This window comes from Sclerotinia sclerotiorum, genomic scaffold (assembly GCF_000146945.2).
Source record: "Sclerotinia sclerotiorum 1980 UF-70 scaffold_7 genomic scaffold, whole genome shotgun sequence".
Taxonomy (NCBI): Eukaryota; Fungi; Ascomycota; class Leotiomycetes; order Helotiales; family Sclerotiniaceae; genus Sclerotinia; species Sclerotinia sclerotiorum.
The window spans coordinates 1,412,679-1,430,802 of record NW_001820829.1 but is presented as its reverse complement, the minus strand read 5'-3'; the positions used below and the strand labels follow the sequence as shown (position 1 = coordinate 1,430,802).

At 41.9% G+C, this 18,124-nt stretch overlaps 7 protein-coding genes across 7 annotated transcripts; 3 read left to right on the top strand and 4 right to left on the bottom strand.

Annotated features, from left to right (window-relative positions):
- Positions 1-564: 564 nt before the first annotated feature.
- SS1G_06135 (hypothetical protein) lies at positions 565-2,082 on the bottom strand (the record flags this gene model as incomplete). The annotated part of the gene is made up of 3 exons (XM_001593163.1): positions 565-1,214; positions 1,261-1,581; positions 2,004-2,082. 3 exons carry the CDS (start codon positions 2,080-2,082, stop codon positions 565-567), a joined length of 1,050 nt encoding a protein of 349 aa, XP_001593213.1.
- A 4,770-nt stretch (positions 2,083-6,852) lies between these two features.
- On the top strand, positions 6,853-7,294 carry SS1G_06134 (predicted protein; the record flags this gene model as incomplete). The annotated part of the gene is made up of 2 exons (XM_001593162.1): positions 6,853-6,963; positions 7,169-7,294. The coding sequence occupies 2 exons, from the start codon at positions 6,853-6,855 to the stop codon at positions 7,292-7,294; spliced, it is 237 nt and encodes a 78-aa protein (XP_001593212.1).
- A 1,355-nt stretch (positions 7,295-8,649) lies between these two features.
- SS1G_06133 (hypothetical protein) lies at positions 8,650-9,808 on the top strand (the record flags this gene model as incomplete). The annotated part of the gene is made up of 6 exons (XM_001593161.1): positions 8,650-8,734; positions 8,800-9,269; positions 9,329-9,455; positions 9,518-9,598; positions 9,648-9,744; positions 9,784-9,808. 6 exons carry the CDS (start codon positions 8,650-8,652, stop codon positions 9,806-9,808), a joined length of 885 nt encoding a protein of 294 aa, XP_001593211.1.
- Positions 9,809-10,073: 265 nt separating this feature from the next.
- Positions 10,074-11,099, bottom strand: SS1G_06132 (hypothetical protein; the record flags this gene model as incomplete). The annotated part of the gene is made up of 1 exon (XM_001593160.1): positions 10,074-11,099. One exon carries the CDS (start codon positions 11,097-11,099, stop codon positions 10,074-10,076), a length of 1,026 nt encoding a protein of 341 aa, XP_001593210.1.
- Positions 11,100-12,337: 1,238 nt separating this feature from the next.
- Positions 12,338-13,669, bottom strand: SS1G_06131 (hypothetical protein; the record flags this gene model as incomplete). Its single annotated transcript, XM_001593159.1, has 1 exon — positions 12,338-13,669. One exon carries the CDS (start codon positions 13,667-13,669, stop codon positions 12,338-12,340), a length of 1,332 nt encoding a protein of 443 aa, XP_001593209.1.
- A 615-nt stretch (positions 13,670-14,284) lies between these two features.
- Positions 14,285-15,742, top strand: SS1G_06130 (hypothetical protein; the record flags this gene model as incomplete). Its single annotated transcript, XM_001593158.1, has 2 exons — positions 14,285-14,339; positions 14,400-15,742. 2 exons carry the CDS (start codon positions 14,285-14,287, stop codon positions 15,740-15,742), a joined length of 1,398 nt encoding a protein of 465 aa, XP_001593208.1.
- Positions 15,743-16,045: 303 nt separating this feature from the next.
- SS1G_06129 (hypothetical protein) lies at positions 16,046-17,743 on the bottom strand (the record flags this gene model as incomplete). Its single annotated transcript, XM_001593157.1, has 5 exons — positions 16,046-16,138; positions 16,285-16,494; positions 16,549-17,178; positions 17,231-17,362; positions 17,549-17,743. The coding sequence occupies 5 exons, from the start codon at positions 17,741-17,743 to the stop codon at positions 16,046-16,048; spliced, it is 1,260 nt and encodes a 419-aa protein (XP_001593207.1).
- Between the last annotated feature and the right edge of the window lie 381 nt (positions 17,744-18,124).

The following is an 18,124-nucleotide window of genomic DNA, read 5'->3' as shown; positions in this document are numbered from 1 at the left end:
CGTGACGGGCGATGCCATGTGCGGGACGGTGAGTGGGAATGGGTATGGCTTGGTTAATTAGTTGATGGATTGATTATTAGTTGATGAGCTCATGAGCTGATCAATTGATAGGTTAAGGTGCAATTTATGATTTTTAATTTGTAGCCTTACTTTTGTTATTTGATTTGGGGGTTCGTGTTAGGGATACTGCATATTGAGGTTTATAGGGATGGAAATAAAGTAGATAGATTGATGGATATGGTGAAAATAGAGAGCTATTTTAAAACAAGGGGAAATAAAAATCATAAAAGAGAAATAATTTTATAAAGATGTACATTTAAATGAGAAATAATTTAGGAGGAAAATATATCGTGATACAGTGTTATGTAGGATAGATGAATTGAAAACAGAATATTACTTGATATTGTATACCAATGGTAATAGATTTATTATTATTATACTAGTACACCAGCAACTTCAAACTAAAGCTTTTCAGAGCTAAGCACCATGCAAACGCCATGCCATTATGTTTTTACCATCCATATCCCACCATTATTTCCCATAACCATACAAACCTTATAAGAACTAGAGTCTCGATCCAGCCTGCCATCTCGTTTCATCTCTGAAATGCTCATCATTATCCCAACTCATTTCATCCCTATAATGCATCGTTGGATCTTCTGCCCTCGATGATGGAACATCTCTATACTGTCCATCAGCCATCAATTCTTGGTTCCTCAACATAATTGCTCGATCTTTCTTCTTTCCCAATCCCATTCTCTGTCTCCTTGATCCAGTTCCATATCCCTTGCGTCGACCCATCACACTTCCCATCCCAATAGTACGATGCTTACGATTGCAGTAGTATGTTCCACCGATGACTAGAACAATGAATGCGAGGACTGTGGGGAGGGCTATGTACAATGAAGCACCATGAGGAGCTCTGCTCGGGGGTTGACGATATGGTTCAGGCGCGGGCGAGGTAGTCACCATTAGTGTTGGACCTTGTATGGAAGAGATTGCGGTTTTTTGAGTGGATGTGATGAATAAAGTTATATTGTTGGAGTTCATGCCCTTTAACCAGGCCTTATCTATCGTCCAGGCGATAAAACCAAGGCTGTTGCTTGTTAGAATTGATTGGAAAGCTTGTACACCTCCGCCGGATGCATTCACATAATTTGCTTGTATGAAAACCGAGTTATTCGAGCCAGTCAAATATTCAGTATCCCATGTAACTAGTTTTTGTTAATAAACACCCAATACAAGATTAAAACCACTAACCATAATATGTTTCATCGACATATACATTGGATCCATTATCCGGCTTGCAGAACGGTGCGAACTTGCCCTTGAGATTGTGGCAGATCTCAAAAGCTCCACCTCCTGTCGATGTAGGTAATACTTCACCAGATGTAGATGTCCTCGACGTAGTTCCAGAAGTAGAGGAAGTATCAGAGGCAGTCAATGTTGCAGGGGCAGCATCAATTGTTGTCGTTTTACCGTCGATTGTTGTGAGGATTGGGGTGACCGTTGAGGCATGTCCACTGGCATCGACTGTAACCCATGGAATTAAATCTACGTCTGTGGTTGAGGTTGGAATATCTAACGCCGAGGTTATCTTGTTCGTGGCCGTAGCATCGATTGGGGCAGAAGAAGAAGTTCCAGTGGAGGGATGCTCGTTGGAATCGATTGTGTCAGATTCTGTAGAAGAATTGGTTATTATGAAAATCCTTAATATTTTGAGATGGATATTTAATAACTACCTGCTTTGGGAGCTGGTGAAGCTTGTGTGATTGCATACAAAAGCCCTGTTGTTATTGCAAGAAATGACACCTGCATTTTGCTCTTCTGCCTCCCTTTCGCACCTTATGGAGGATTTCGATGTTCGAAGGTGCTCGATTGAATAAAGCAAGTTTGAGCTTTCAAAACTACATAGATTGCATATAGTCTAGGGATCAATAAATGAAGAACTTCTGACGAAAGGCTTACAATTAGTCAATTGTGATGAAAATGCCTAGTACTACAGGTACCAGATGAGAAGCTGAGGGAGGGATCCAAAGCACGGACGTTCCTGTTCCTGACTAATGATTGACAGGGACCCATTTTTCGATAAGACTTTGATATATCATTGGGTATTGATCATTTGAGATGAATTTTATATTTTATACTTCTCGGCTGTAACCGAATTCTGGGGAAAACTGTGGATAGTGTCAATGTTATCGAAATGATCGTCGTCGCCGTTGCTTCTCCATTACAACTACTTTAATCTCCACCATTGATACTTTCAACCCAGGCTCTCTGTTTCAGCTGTTTTGTGTTTCAGCCATGGGAAATTTTGAGGCATAACTTAAGCAAATTACCATGTTATAATTATGGTTGCTTTAGCTTCATCTGTTGACCCGAAACTTTTCACATTTTTATGGATTTACTTTGATATGATATCATCAATTCTAAGTTATTGGTGCAGTAGTTCTATACCAGTATGGAATATTCTGGGTACAAATACTCCTCATATTAACCAAGATCTAACTAATTTACACAGCATCTCATAAACTTCTCAAGCATGGCATTCCTCCTATAAAATTGAGAAATTTCCATTAAATTTTCTTCTTGCTTGTAAGTTCTGTACCAAATCTCTATCATAGGATAAATGCACGTTTTTTTCTATGGCTGCGTAAAACAGGAATTCTCACCTCCAAGTATAATCGCATCTAATGCTATTGATCTTTTTCACAAGATCAAGCCTTCAATCCCCTTTGATCATACCTTCTCTTCTGGGATTCTCTGGGATTGTCTCAAAAAACCTTCTTTAGCAGTTCTGTAACTAAAATAAATAGAATTCTACACATGATATTTCTACACTGGTGGTACAGATTTCACCATAACGTGCTTGAAATTCGTAGGTGTGTCTCCACTAACCAAGCCAACAACGCATCAAAAGCGTCACCAAGTAAACAAATCATTTTTGTCGGTAACGGATAATCCTAGTACATATTTACAGGATTAAATTGAATTGAGGTCTTAGCTCAGAAAGCAGTATTAGAAAGGAAGTTTTTGGATATTTTGGGTTGTGGGGGTTGTCAGCTGAAGGCCAGAATCTCGGGGTAAGTTTTTGGTATAAAGCGCTCAATGGTAAGGAATTACATATTTTATTTCCCTTCAGCAATGCTTCCCAATTAATGTAGAAAAGAAAATTAATCTAGTAATAATGAGAGATTTACGTTCCTGTGATTAGGAAATCAAAACTTTGCCGCAACAACACCATTTAATAGAACCTCAAGAGAAATTGCGGTTCTCGGGGTGTGGCGGAAGAAAGAGCTTACACTAAATACTCGAGTAGATATCCCAGGATCGACGTATCGAACTTGTACAAAATTAAGAACAAAAATCTCCTTTCAACATAATCTCTCTTGGCTGTTCACATATAATAGTCCAGATAGCATAATGTTAGATGTTCTTTTGTTATTTCTAAAATACTCTAATATTCGGTTAATTCAGGGGCCGAGCAGACAAGAACTGTAAAGAGCTCAGAGTTCATAACACTGAACATGATTTTGATGGGAAAATTCCTCATGTAAAACATTGCTGATACTTATTGTTGAGCGAAATATTGTTATGATCATCTTTATGCACATAATTAGTGGATTATTTTTGAACGATTCATGATGTTGCGCCGGAAGCTGTAAGTTGAACCTTTGTAAAGTACAAAAACATGGGTTGCTGATGGAACTGTGTTGTGGAGCTTAGGATATCATGTATTTGAGAGAGTTTTCAAGCAATCAACCATTACTTCAAGCACTTCCTAGCCAGTTTCTGCCTGCTGCGATCAATGATTTTTATATATAAGTTTAATACCCTACTCTTGGGCTACCCCTGTAACGATACTGTACTAGAGGCAGCGGATGCCTGAGGTTTCGTCTGGTTGGTAGTTGTGGATTAAGGCTATATCACTGGTATTCACTTGGAAGTGAAGTCGTTACTAGATCAAGTAGAATGTAGGTAAACTAATTGATAACTAAGTTGAGCACGAAGTTCCTATACTATGAAACTACTCTGACTATATAATGATCCCTTTCCTGGAGCCCTGGGGAGCCTTCGCTCCCAGAGGCTCCATCACGTGATCTTTTATCTGCCTCAGGACACTTATCCTGGGACAATTATTATCCTAGGACGTTTTATCCTAGGACGCATACTATCCTAGCTCAACCTGGACACTTGTCCTGTGCCATTGTGGTTGCCTAAACGTTTGTCCTAGGATTCCTAGGTTCCTTATCGAAGCCGATAAGGAACCTCCCTTAAACCGCGGTTAGATCACATTCCCCCTGTAATCGGCAGCTAAATCACCGACACTCATATACCATAATCTAAACCGTGATTCGTGACAACCCCCTAATTGTTACGAGTTTTGCCGTCTAGATCACGTGGAAGTGCTCTAGGCTCTCGGAGTGGTTTATAACTAGGCGTCAAGCAGGGACTTAAGTAATGACAATGATGCAATTCGTAACTAATAGTAGAGTATACTAAATGATTGATCTTGAGCACGAAGCTCTACAGTGAGGGAATCCCTCCTAGTTATATAGATCTTCGTACTCCCTACCCCATCGCTCCCACTTGATTTAAGTCGGTGGGATCGGTGGGAATCATATAATAACAGAGTCTGTGCTCTTCAGATCCCCACATGACCTTAATCCCATACTATTTTGATCGAATCGCATCTCGTAGGCACACGATCGGTTACTGTAAGATCCGTGATCGTAACAAAACGGAGCTAACATCTCGTTTTACAATCTACTCAACATACAATTGATAGTGATTATATTGTTCTTATGATTGCAAAGAATGTCGTGATATTCCCGGCTTCCCATGGCGTACTCTATTGACAGCACTGTGTCTCCTTGGGACATTTTATTTACTATCAAGAAGCTTTTGTCCACAATTGTAAGTTATTTGAAATTCATCCTCCATTATCGCTTAGCATATTCATCCTTCGATGTCCAGATGTGCATGCAACGTTCAAATTTCTGTTTTCTTTACAAGGCTGGAGTATCTACACAATGAGTCAATGTCCTACCTCTGATCTTATGTTTATTTTTTCTTGCAAATACTCAAGAGATATTGGCTTTCTACCCAGCTATGTGTCTATCTATGAGTATTACTATAGAAATTTACAGTATATTTAGCGCATCAATTTGAAAGCTTTTCAGTATTGTTTCTTTCCGATCTAAGAATTTCCAAAATTCAGCCTTACGGGGTAAGAATTGTTCTATAAATATTCTTTTCTCCTCAGAACCATGATATTTCCTCCACATCCACTTCAGAAAAACACCAAATATGCCTGTTCCCACGTCACTTTAGTCACTATACAATGCCTTTCAAGTTAAGAGACTAATCTACTGGTTTCTTTATCCTTAACACATTGACACCAATGCACTGATAATCTTGAACTTTTTCCTAATAATATCCCCTCAAAGCTCAGTACAATCTATCCAATAGTTTGAACTCAACTTTAGTTAAAAGCTTTCAAAGACTCTTTAATGATTCCAACAATCAAACATGGTTTCAATCTTCTAAAGTCCCTTTTCGTTAGACTATAGCCCATATATTGATCACACTCTTCAGCCCTTCTTCTATCCGCATCACTATTGGCGCCCCATCTTAAAATACTAAACCAACCTCATTACTGATAGATTAATGCCGGAATTTTGGCAAGGGGAAAACTTTGCGATAATTGCTTTGCATACCAGAGATTGTGCAAACGCGACATTGTATAGCCAGCAACGTCAGAAGAAGTGTAAAAGCAAAGAGCTGATTTGTTCCTTGAAAGAAATATAGGTCAGACTACTACTGTAGCGAGGTAAGATATATAATTTCTTGTTATTTTATTTTCTTGACTCGGGTTTGTTAAATAACAGATATAAGAAGTGCTACAAAGCCGGGCGAGTACACCATTATCAGTATGGATGTGCTCCCCTGCGAAGAATGGTCAACAGTCACCAGAAGGACCACGTGATTTCATTGATGACTGCGATATTCCCTTTATCTCCGTATCCTCTATCTCGCAAAGGGAAATAATTTTCACGGGACACGATTACAGGAGTATGTTACGATGCCAAAGGGGACGTCTTTTCACTTTGAGGCTCAAGAAAGGGTTTAGAAAAGAAATCAAGAAATGATGCATATCTTGAAGAACATACGAAATCGAAACTGACTGAGGATGAAATCTTACATATTATCTGGACTGTAAACTTAATCTTCCGTTCCTTTGCATGTTAAAATCCAAAATCAATGGTTATTATCTATAGACTATTGGTCAAGGTGTCCAAATTCAGCAAACAATTCTATGCGGAGTTAATAGACAGCATGGAGGCTACTGAAACACAAATACTGCCTATTATGTTCAATGTGGTCGTAAGTAAAGCCTATTTAACCAAATACCCCCTATTATATCTGCGACGAGACCATGCTGAATTAATCTTACATCTCACGTCTTACATCTTTACAGACTGCTTCGAACCGTCCATTTCAATCAGGACAAATGATAGCAATACAAACACCAGCTAGTACTTCGACTGCGTAATGTACATCCTACAAACGGACTGTGCCATGCCCGCCGGTTCACGGTTGCAAGCCATTATCAAAACCGTCGTACTGAACCTGTCTACAGAAGAGCCTTGACTGCAAGTGCGCTTTATGTCTCGAGGGGATCTAAGACGATCTTCTCAAGCATATGCCTTCAATCCATTACAGCAACTACAAAACCCAGGCTGACAAACGCTAACCGAACAACCATCTTCCGATAACCCAGTGTCCCTTGAATTCGAATCAAAAGGATTCAGCTACAACGGTTCTGGTTTGAGAAATTTTCACATGAATATGGTCCGGGGACAATTCCATGGAGATCTGAGCATTGAAGTGAATGATCATAAAGAGTTCTTGAGACTCCTTCTCATCGTCTACTACTTGGTCGATCCTGTTGCATGTCCGGTACTACTACGTGAAGAGCATTTCGAAGTTTTATATCTCCTCATGCATGTAGCTCCCGGTGAAAACGACCCCCGGTTCAAGACAGCGACGTTGTGCTATCGATTCGTAGACTGATCTATCATTGGTGCACCAAAACTCCCATTACTCTCAGCAAATGGGTAGTCCCTATACCATGATTGCTAACTTTCATTACTATGTGTTTCAGAGAGATTTGGAGCTTTTGTATATGCCTGTTTTTACTGATAAAGACGCTATCACTGAGGAGATGAATGAGTGCTTCAGATTGGCTGGTCTTGAGGAGATTTCTTACGAGCAACTCTCTCGTACTTGATTGTGTGAAATAAGATACTACTTGGGCATTTGCGTGATTGATATAACTTCGAACGTCTAATGGGACTTGATTGGCACGAACTCACCATGAATCTCTCACAACAGCATCTTGAGAAAATCATGGAAGAAAAAACACGCAAGCCTAATCAAGAAACGGATGAATAACACGAGACAAATTGAGCGTGCACCTTGAGACATTACTACAAAAAGAAGCAGTTTGCCAGATCATATCCAGACGGAGGTGAAGTGTATACGAGAGATAAGCACAGCGTGGGTAGATGAATCATAAAAGATAGCTATAACCAACAAGTTCCATTGCATAAGTAAAAGCCCACTGAAATCCTACACTAAACAGGAATATACCCACCAGCACCTACAGAAACGATCTAAATCACATCATCTCCATCATCTGATAAACAATAAATATAGAATCATCAATAACTGCTATGCTTATGAAAAATCCAGCAACCGGAATTGCCGAGCGAAAGCCTATGGTGGAATATCGCAGTGCAGTATCTATAGTAAAACTTGAGGAATGAGTTGCAGAGGTCCCGACATTTTGGTACGCTAGTAGCAGGGCTTAGAATACCCATAAAAATCCACTTTGTTGAGCTGTCTATGCATATATCTGCAAGAGTACAGTGTAAAGTGGGTTTATCGTTAAACGAAATTATCATGCTCATTCCCTCACGATTCAAAGACTAGAAAGTTTGTAAGGAATCCAGTATCTAGTATATCGTAACCTTATGAAGCTTTGCAGGAATTCTCTAGATGGCAGCTGGCTCTTGATTTGTATTGTTCTTTTTTGAGATATGCGTAAACTACGAATATTCAACTCAATTGAGATGTCGATCAACTTGAAAGATTAGTCTAGAAGATTAATTAGTTTTCATACTAACCATGTTCAAGACGCGATATATCAAGCTGACGAACGCACGAATCTAGAGTTGGCACTGTGGAAGATTTGAGACAGAGTAAGACCACTTCTCATTCGTTAACATGCATAAGTTCTGCAAACTTGCTGTAGTCAGCTATGATGTTATTATGAACCAGTTTAGACTTACGATTAAAGCGGGAGTGCGTATTCCTCCAACCGAGATAAGAATGCACTTAATGGTGCAATGCATTAGGGGAGACCAGGGAACAAATACTTGGTAACATTTACAGCTGTTGTGATGAGCGTCTGCCAAATTACAGCCAATCCTCGCCCTTATGTCTGCTTCACATCTTTGAGTATATCCTCTCCCACAGAATATCCTTAACATACAACTTCAACATCTTGAACCTTTTAACTCTCAAGCTCGACATTATCAGAACAACATTATCTACCTCCAATTGACCTAGCTGCTTCATAAAATGGCCACCAGCGAAGCCTCAGGCAAGAGCACATATGCTGTCGACATGGTCAAAAGGTTCTCCGAGTATGCGAATGGCAAAACCTGTATGCATTCATATTCATTCTCTATATGTCGATCTCCTCAAGTAATAGTCTAACAATCCATACAGTTCTTATCACCGGCCCGAGCGAAGAAGGTCTTGGTGCAGAAATAGCTCTCTCCATAGCCTCATCATCTAAACCTTCAATGATAATCCTCGCCGGTCGCGACAAGACGAGAATCATGTCCGTTATATTCCTCATCCGTAAAATGAATCCCGAAATCGATGTCGCCTGGATTCCATTAAATTTGCTCGATAATGAGTCTGTCCGTGCTGCGGCAGATGCTATCAAGAGACTGAAAATTGATAAAATACATTTTATAATCAACAATGCGGGAGTGATGGTCGTACGAGATTATACAACCTCGAAGCAGGGGATTGAGAGCCAATTCGCTGTGAACTACCTCGGTCACTTTTTACTGACCAATCTGTTGATAGATCGGATTCTTGCAGCGAGAGAAGAGGGGGCAATAATCGTTAATGTGGGAAGCTTGGGGTATGAATTGGGTGAGGTGAATCTTGATGATATTAACTTTGAGGTATGTCGACATGTATCTACCCATCTTGATAACCCTCAACTAAAATATCTCTGTCTTAGGAAGGGAAAACATACAATGCTTGGAAGGCGTTTGGACAATCGAAGACCGCAGTGCTACTCTGGAACACTGCCCTGGCCAAAAGACTGGCCAATAAAGGTGTTCCAACCCTTGTCGTACACCCAGGAAGTGAGTCATTTGCGATACAGTGGTGCAAGAAAAGAATGCTGACCATCTTCAAGCCACGCTAGAAACAAGGCTCCTCGAAAACTCCAGAGTTGACCAAGAGCTACTTGCAAAGGCGTACCATCTTGCCAGTGAAAGAAACGATGGTACGCAGCCTAACCAATATTCATCTCAATACCTGACATTACAACACAGGCAAACCTCTCCCGCCTCAGAATATGGTGACGAGGCAAGAAGCAGCTGGCGCCGTTATTCTTGCCGCGCTCGATCCCGGCTTCAGAGGTAAACTTCAGTATTAATCATCGACGCCTTTGCTGATTAAAGAATTTAGAGTCATCCCCAGCGTTTATCGTTAACAATAAATTATACACAAAAACTAGGAGCTATGCGATTAGCGAAGAATTTGCTGAAAAATTATGGAACTTGAGCGAAGAACTTGTCGGTGAGCGATTCGAGTTCTAGATAATAGCACAAAGGATCCGGAAGTGCTTGGATAAATAAAATGCACTAGCATAACGGAAAATGATCACACCAGGTATCGCAATCTTCTAGACATCAATTGAATTCAATAAAACACGAGCATGACTCTAGCTGGGGTCCAAAAGGATTCCGAACAATTAATCATACTTCCAACACTAATTTCACACCACTGACTCCTCCTTTCAACTGGTCTAATGCTTTGTTTGCAGATTCCAACCCTCCATCTACGACTCTGATACTTGGGCTTGGAATGATTTCACCCGTTTGCAGGTTTTCCTTCAGCCAAGTCCCATAGAGCCACTGAGACCATTCATCCCTTTCTGCATCATCTGATGGGGCGAAAACGAATTTGACATCAATATCTTCCACAGTTGGAGGTTCCATAACAACTGCTGTAGCTAATTTGGCGACACTGTCACCCTTTGAGGCCTTCAGGATGTCCAAGATGGGCTGCAGCGCACCAGCAGCATCATATGCCAAATTTATTGTAATCCCTTCCTCTTTTGCGGATTTGACAATTTCATCAACAACATTAATATCCTTGTAATCAAATACTTTTGAGGCTCCAAGTTTCTTGACGTAGTCATGATGATGTGGGCTAGCGGTGGCATATACAACATATCCCATCTTGGAAGCTTGTTGTACACCTACGCCTCCAATGCTGCTGCTTCCACCCCATATCAGCATGCCTTTCTTGTCTGCAGACGTGAGCTTTGTATCACGTGCTAGCCCCATAGTATACCAAGCAGCCATCGAGGTTTGCACAGCCATTGGAAGAATTGCTCCTTCGTTGAAGCTTATTCCATCAGGTAATGGACATACGCTTGAAGCTGGTACAAGAACTTTCTTCTGAAATGCTCCGTGGTCTGGATCGCCATGCGTGAAGAATGCCTGTGCAAAAGCTGTCACACGTGCTCCAACTTTTGGTGCAGCAGCTAGCACAGATGAACCAGCAGCAACGACGATACCAGAAATGTCTGAGCCAGGAATTGCGGGGTAGGAGGTAAGAGCGAAGCCATGGTCACGCATGTAATAATCGATTGGGTTACATGCAATAGAGTGGACTTCTATGAGGAGCTCTGTTGGACTTGGTGTAGGCGTTGGCCTATGAACTATTTTTAAAGGGCCTCCCTTCTCTGGTATAATAGCCGCAAGATGCTGTGACATTGTTGTTGAAGCCATTGTACGTAATATGGGAGACGTTTAAACTCTATCGTAAAAATGAATTTGTGGGAGGATGATATGTGAAAGCTTGAGATCGAGGTAGTGAGGTGAAGAGAAGGATGACTCCTGTCTTTATACCTACTCCCGAGTCCGAACTAATCGCATTCTCAACCCAATATACGCCATGGAGTTCCAAATGGCGGAGTTTTCATTATTCTTGATACCATGGTCTTAACAGCTAAAATCCGTTGACTATTGCCGTGGGATAACATTGTTGATGATGTTTAGGATTGAGACTTACCTCAATTCGTACTCGGGACGCTAACCTCATTTCGTATTCCATAAGTGGGTTAGATCGGCTATTGTGGGGTGATGATACTGATTACTGGTATATTATACGAAAGAGGGTTAGAATACACGTTGAAATATATTCTGACTCACCTCGCATTGCGCTTATTTATTAGTTACACTGAGTCTTATATGCATTGCCAAATCGAATTTTCAATCGCTAAGGTTAACAAAAAAGAAATGAAGCAGAGAGCTTGCCCGTTCCTTGGAACTTTGATCGTATCACGTGAATCTCCTTACGACATAAAATATTCCACGATCAGGATTCGTGATCCATACCGAATTTGTATCTTTGATATCTTGGAAGTGCGGTATGCATTCTGAAGCTCATACAATAGTCTCATCGACTTTATATTCGAGACCATTGATATCACGATCTTGGTGTACTCATTTTCCGCAGCACACGCCTCTACCTACTAATATCACAAGTAGGCTTATAAAGCATCTCAGGAAATAGAATAGAAAATTTAAGGCTCTCGAGCACAGCTTAGGATTCTCTATTATCATTGCACAGTCGCTCCACATTGCGATTCCTAAAGATTACGAAAAGCTACTGTCATCTCTGCTTGTGATAAACACTAAGTACACAGCATATCAAACTCGTAACCCGCAACTCACTCCTCGACCAGAAAAGAAACATTCAAAAACGTTTTGAAGGTTAGGCGAATTGAGTTGAATTGAGCAAATGCAAATGTGACAACCTTCATAATAGCAAACATGGACTAGTGATGAATTGAGAAAAAACTGGTAAAATAGGATACCTTGCGCATAAATAACTTCTACCTTGTATCCGTGTTCTATCTTCTCTCTAATCTTTCTACTCTCTAAACATGAAATGTATTAAACGTCGAAATAACCCCACCCAAGTTAACCAAACTCTATACCATATCCAATCAGGCGCATAACTCCAAATAAATTTCTGAGAACAATGGTCTATCCATAACAACAGGATTGGTACACTTGTAATGCAATTGGTTCAACTCCTCAATCGCATACCCTTCTTTTTCATCCCAAACACCGAGATCCTCCCCAGCAACCACATTTCGCGCGACCAAGCCCAACATATCTTCAATCAAATGGCCAAATGCAAAAACTTCCATTTTCTCAATTGCTTCTGAATGTTCATAATCTTTCTTGTAAATTGTTGCTGCGCCAAAATCCCCAATAAGGGCATGGCCTGACTTATCGATTAGGATATTATGCGCGTATAAATCTCCATGAGTGATACCTCTCTCATGGAGGTGCATGCTCGCAGATGCAATAGAGATTAAAATCGCGCGACACTTCTCAATTGAGAAGACAGTCTCCGGATGAAATGCATCGCGGGTGCAGCTGTCAAGAGTCGGCGGAAGACCCAGATTGGTATAATGAGGAGGAATGAGTTCTAGTACCAATCCTCTCTTTTCTGGATGACCATGAATTTTGCCGATTGGATCAATGAGATTTGGATGACGACCTGCGGCAATACATGCATTCATTTCGTCTGCCGGTACACCATCACTAGTCACTTCTCCTTTGAATAATTTGATAGCCACATCTTTTTGGGAAGTTGGTGATTTCCACACGCCCTTTGAAATTATACCCGAAGCTCCTTCTCCCAGAAGCTGATGAACTTCCAAGTCTGACCAAGCAATATCATCCAGTATCGGATTATCTCCATTTGATGGGGTGCAGGGGTTTCCAGAGAACGAAAGAAATGATAATTCGGGAAGACTAAGCAACCAAGTAGGTAATTGAGCGATGTTGTTAGCCGACAGTCTCAGTAAGCCCAGCTTCCTGCAGTGAGACATCTCATCAGGGAGAGTGGTTAGTCGATTCCCTGCGAGCATGCATTTTTGGAGTCTATGACATTGTCCAACACTCTTGGGTAGTGATTCAATCTTGTTATTGGTAAGGATCAACCACCGTAACTTGCGGGGAAAGGCTCCTTCAGGGACTGTGGTCATGCCATTGTTCTTGAAAGCAATCATTTCCAGAGAACGACATTGAGCCAATTCTTTGGGGAAGGTGGTGAATTGACAGTCGGAAAAGAAAGCAACCTTGAGTTTATGGAGTCGGTGGATATCTTTGGGAAGTCCGGAGAGAGGGTTGTTGGATAGATCAAGGATCTCCAGTGTATCATAGAGGTCCAATATCTCCCGGGGAAACTCCGTGAAGCCACATGATAACTTCAGGCGTTTTGTGCCTTTGTATTTCCCTGCTTTAAGATCCTCAAGAGATTGCATGATGAATCTGATCAATTGGGACAAATATTTGTAGTGAAAGAATGGCTCGCAATTGAGCGCACTGTGTCAAGGATGGGTTTCGCAAAAAGGTAGCAAGATGAAGGTCCCTCCAAGTATCCCTACTTTAGTTTCATGGAGAATGCATAATTTTGGCTGAATTATCATGAAATTCTAAATGACACGTAAAAAGACATGTAAAAAGGGAGGAAATAATAAATGTGATGAAAAGCAGATGCTGAAACCAGCTTCGGATCGGGTTGTTCCAGCTCCGAGTCACATGGAAAATAGTACTTTTCGTGGTAAAAATATGAGGCAAGAGCTTGAGCTTATAAGTGCAAAGGAAGCTATTGCTGTATAATCAAAATTTATTTGGCTTTAAATTTTAACAAAAATCCGGCCAAGAAATTATAGAAGCAGGTCTTCATCGAGGGGTCATTCGCCTCCACCTTCCCTCTCCGACCAAAATGAAGCCTGTTTCGCTTACAACTGCTTAAATTCGGAACCCCAACTTTCACGAAATCGAGTGCATGTTCAAGACCGACGCGACAACTTCTCAGCCCTCTAAATATTTTCTTTCTATCATTCGAGATCTTACCGCCGTAACCTCTTCTCGCCATGGCATCACAAACAATGAATTCGTCAATGCAACCGACTGATGTTTACGGAGGAGGTAATCTCTTTGCCGACCATCTTGATGCTCAATGAATATTTTACTAACAATATCAATTAGACGAAGTGTCAGCCATTGTCATTGATCCGGGATACTCAAGTATACGCGCCGGATTTGCAGGAGAAGATACCCCAAAATCATTCATCGACTCACATCACGGAGTTCGCGATGGAGAATCCTTTTACGGCGACAATGCGATCCATAATCCCAGCGCAAACCTCGAAATCCGCAACCCGATGAACAAAGATGGAATTGTTGAAGATTGGGATACTGCAGAACAATTGTGGAAATATGCTATTACTTCACGACTTACGAGTTTTAAGCAGGCGGACCCTAGAACAAATGGACTGAATGATAAGCCGGAGGAGATGGATGTTGATATGGATGCGGACGGCCAGGAGAAACCATTAGAAGAGCACCCTTTATTGATGACAGAGACCGCGTGGAACACGGCCAAGTCTCGAGAAAAGGCCATCGAAGTAGCTATGGAGTCCTGGGGTAGCCCTGCCTTTTGGCTCGCGCGAAACAGCGTCCTCGCAGCCTTTGGAGGTGGTAAAGCGACAGCATTAGTAGTCGACGTCGGAGCATCAAATGCATCAATTATCGCAGTGCACGATGGGCTTGTGCTCAAGAAATCTGTACAAAGATCTCCTCTAGCTGGCAACTGGGTATCCTCTCAAATCCGCGCTCAGTTCAATACCCAAGAAACCAAAGTCGATCTCACTCCACATTTTATGATCGCTTCTAAAACCCCTGTCGATGCTGGCGCCCCAGCCCAAGCTACCTACCGTAACTTTAAGATTCCTCCTACACCCAGTTTCCGCGCTTTGGAAGAGGAGCGTGTTCTAACAGAATTCAAAGAATCTGTTGTACAAGTGTGGGGCGGACCAAATCGGTTGAATGCTACCACTGGACCTGGAGTCACCAACGTGGATTATGCGAAACAACAACCTGGTCGTGTATTCGAGATGCCGGATGGCGCGAACCAAATGTGGGGTATAGAACGCTTCAACATTGCGGAAGGTATGTGGGACGAAAAGGCCGCATTACCTGTAGACAACGAGCCTGCTCCTACAAAAGCTCAGACTATTCCTGAAATGATTAAGGCTTCGATTGCAGCGGTTGATATGGATCTACGGTCGCATCTGTTGCAGAATATTATTGTCACAGGAGGTAGTACTTTACTTAACGGATTTACAGATCGTTTGAACAGCGAGCTGTCACTTCTCTACCCGGGCGCGAGAATCAAGTTGCAGGCTGCGGGTCTTACACAAGAGAGAAGATTTGGGGCATGGATTGGAGGGAGTATTTTGGGAAGTTTGGGAACATTCCATCAAATGTGGATCTCGAGGAAGGAGTACGAGGAATTTGGTGCGAGTATTGTGGAGAAGAGATGCAAATAAACAAACTTGCTATCCCCATGTCTATCGCAAAAAATAAAAGTTATGCATGAGATCTATGGTGGTAAGGAATGGAAGTGAAAGGTTGGAATTGGCCTGGCGTTTATGGAGTTTAAATTACGCGCTGAGATTAAGATATAATACCTTGGATTCTAGAATACCTAGTACGTGCACAATCAAGTTCATGGCAAAGCTATACATCTTTCTTCTATAATTTTTGGGTAACAACTGAGCTTTACCATCCTCTCCATCTGACCCAAACATCAATGATCTCATCCTCTTTTCCCTCGCGAGTCTCATCTACAATTAAATACCAGCCATATCCGGCTCCGGCGATGCATGCGTGGTTAGGCCAGATACGGACTTTTTGACCAATGGAGAGTTCCGAGTCATTTTTACCTGGGTTAGTCAAAATGCCGTGTTCTTGGGAGATGCGGGAGATTTGCCACTGTTTTCATTTTAGTATTTACCCCCATTGACTTTTTCCGGAGGAGGATGGTAAGAGCTTGGTTGAAATGAGAGAGATGGAAGGAGGAGATACATACGCCAGAATAACCTTCAGGACCTGTGTTGGGCAAAGCAAAAGAATCGCGGTTCCATGGTGAGACGATTCCCCAGCCGGAATAAGCCTTACACGGTTCGCGGCCAAGTGCGAGAGAACCGGCTGTGATGAGGGCTTCGGGAGAACCTGCCGCGCCTCGGGAAGGGTAGAGCGAGGTGATTTCTGCTAGCACTGTGATGGCTACGGAAGACCACTGTGCGCGTGTTAGTTCATGGTAGGGACAAAATAAGCAGGGATGAAAGCTTACGCTAAGTATTTCTTCAGGCAAGGCGTGGGTAGCTAATTGCTGCATGTCAAGCATTGGGTACACTCCAGCGTGAATTTCAATCTCACAGCCTACATCACGAATGGCTCTCATGGTAGCCTTTAGAGCTGAAATTTCATCCGATCCTTCAGAGGAAGTAGAAGGGAGGAGAAGGTTGCGAATGGCACTAGAAGTTGGAGTAGCCCCTACAGAAAGCGTGAGGGGAAATACAGTACCAGCTGCCGAGTGAACCTCTCCAGAGGTAATGAGGAGGGCTTCAAATTCTTGGCGAAGATAGTCGAGGGCTACGGTTTGAGAGTTTGAGGAATAGGAGTGTCCGGCATGCGAGTACAGTCCATGAAGGATACATGCATCGCGATTGGCCAAGGATATGACGGAGGCGATTAGTTGAGAGCAGATATCTGTACCGGGAATGACACCAGCTCTGTGGCCTCCCATGTCAATCTTGATGAAAATAAGAGGGGCTATGCTTGTCTTGGCATGAATGGCGGCGACAGAGCTAAGCTGGGATGGGTGATCAATCATGACGGATAGACCGTTAGGTCCAAGAGCTATGGAAACTCTTGATAATCGGTCGACTGCGCTTGAGGTGAGAGGAAAGCTATATAGTACCTAGTATGTGTAAGGATAACATTTATGTATGGGTGAGCGATGGTGAACTAACATTGACAGCTCTTCCCTTATTCTTGTATTCTAGGAGTAGAGGGACAATATTTTCTGCCTCTACTATCGTTGAAACGACGATGTTGACTGGTCCAGTTCCATCCCCGACTTGTAACCTCGTCAATTCGGTTGTCTTTCATTTTGGTCAGTGTAAATATTGAAAATGCGCTTATAAAGGTCCCAGTCAATGTTTGGTCCAAACACAAACAATAGTAATGGAATTCCAATAGGACACCGTCCTCTGGTCAACAGCAACACGACTGATGTGGATGAAGACGAGGTGAATGCAAGAGGCAAGAACTCTACAAAATATGTATACCTTATGGGTTTTGATATGGGCTCTCCAGCCGCATTGTAAAGACTCTACTGTCTCAAGCATAGCAGCACAATTCTTCTTCAACTTTGATATGTCAAGTACAACTGCAGGGCAAGGTACCTCATGTAGTGATTTACCCACATATTCCTTCACAAGTTCTTTCCTAGAAGCAGAAGGGAATAACGATGTAGAAGCCATCGTTGAATAGAGTATATGTGGACAATAAGAAAGATGAAGAAGTATAAGCACTATGATACCTTGTCGAGACTTCAAGATAGTAGAGAAATCATGATACCAAAATGTTTAGAAACGGAGCTGGCCGGTACTGCATTTCTTCGGATGTCATGGTGGGGTAGGAGCGGATAGAGTTCGTGTGACAGGATACGAGATCTTGCATCATTCATTCATGCAGGATGATAAACATGAGCTGTTATCATCACTGATATTATGAGCAATCCTTCCTTTTCATAGGACTCCTCTATCTTGTAAATGATTTGGAAATCTCATAATATTTGGAGATGCTGCATTGTGTTTGTATCGCATTTACAGATCTTTGATAGCTACCTAGTCTCGTTTCCC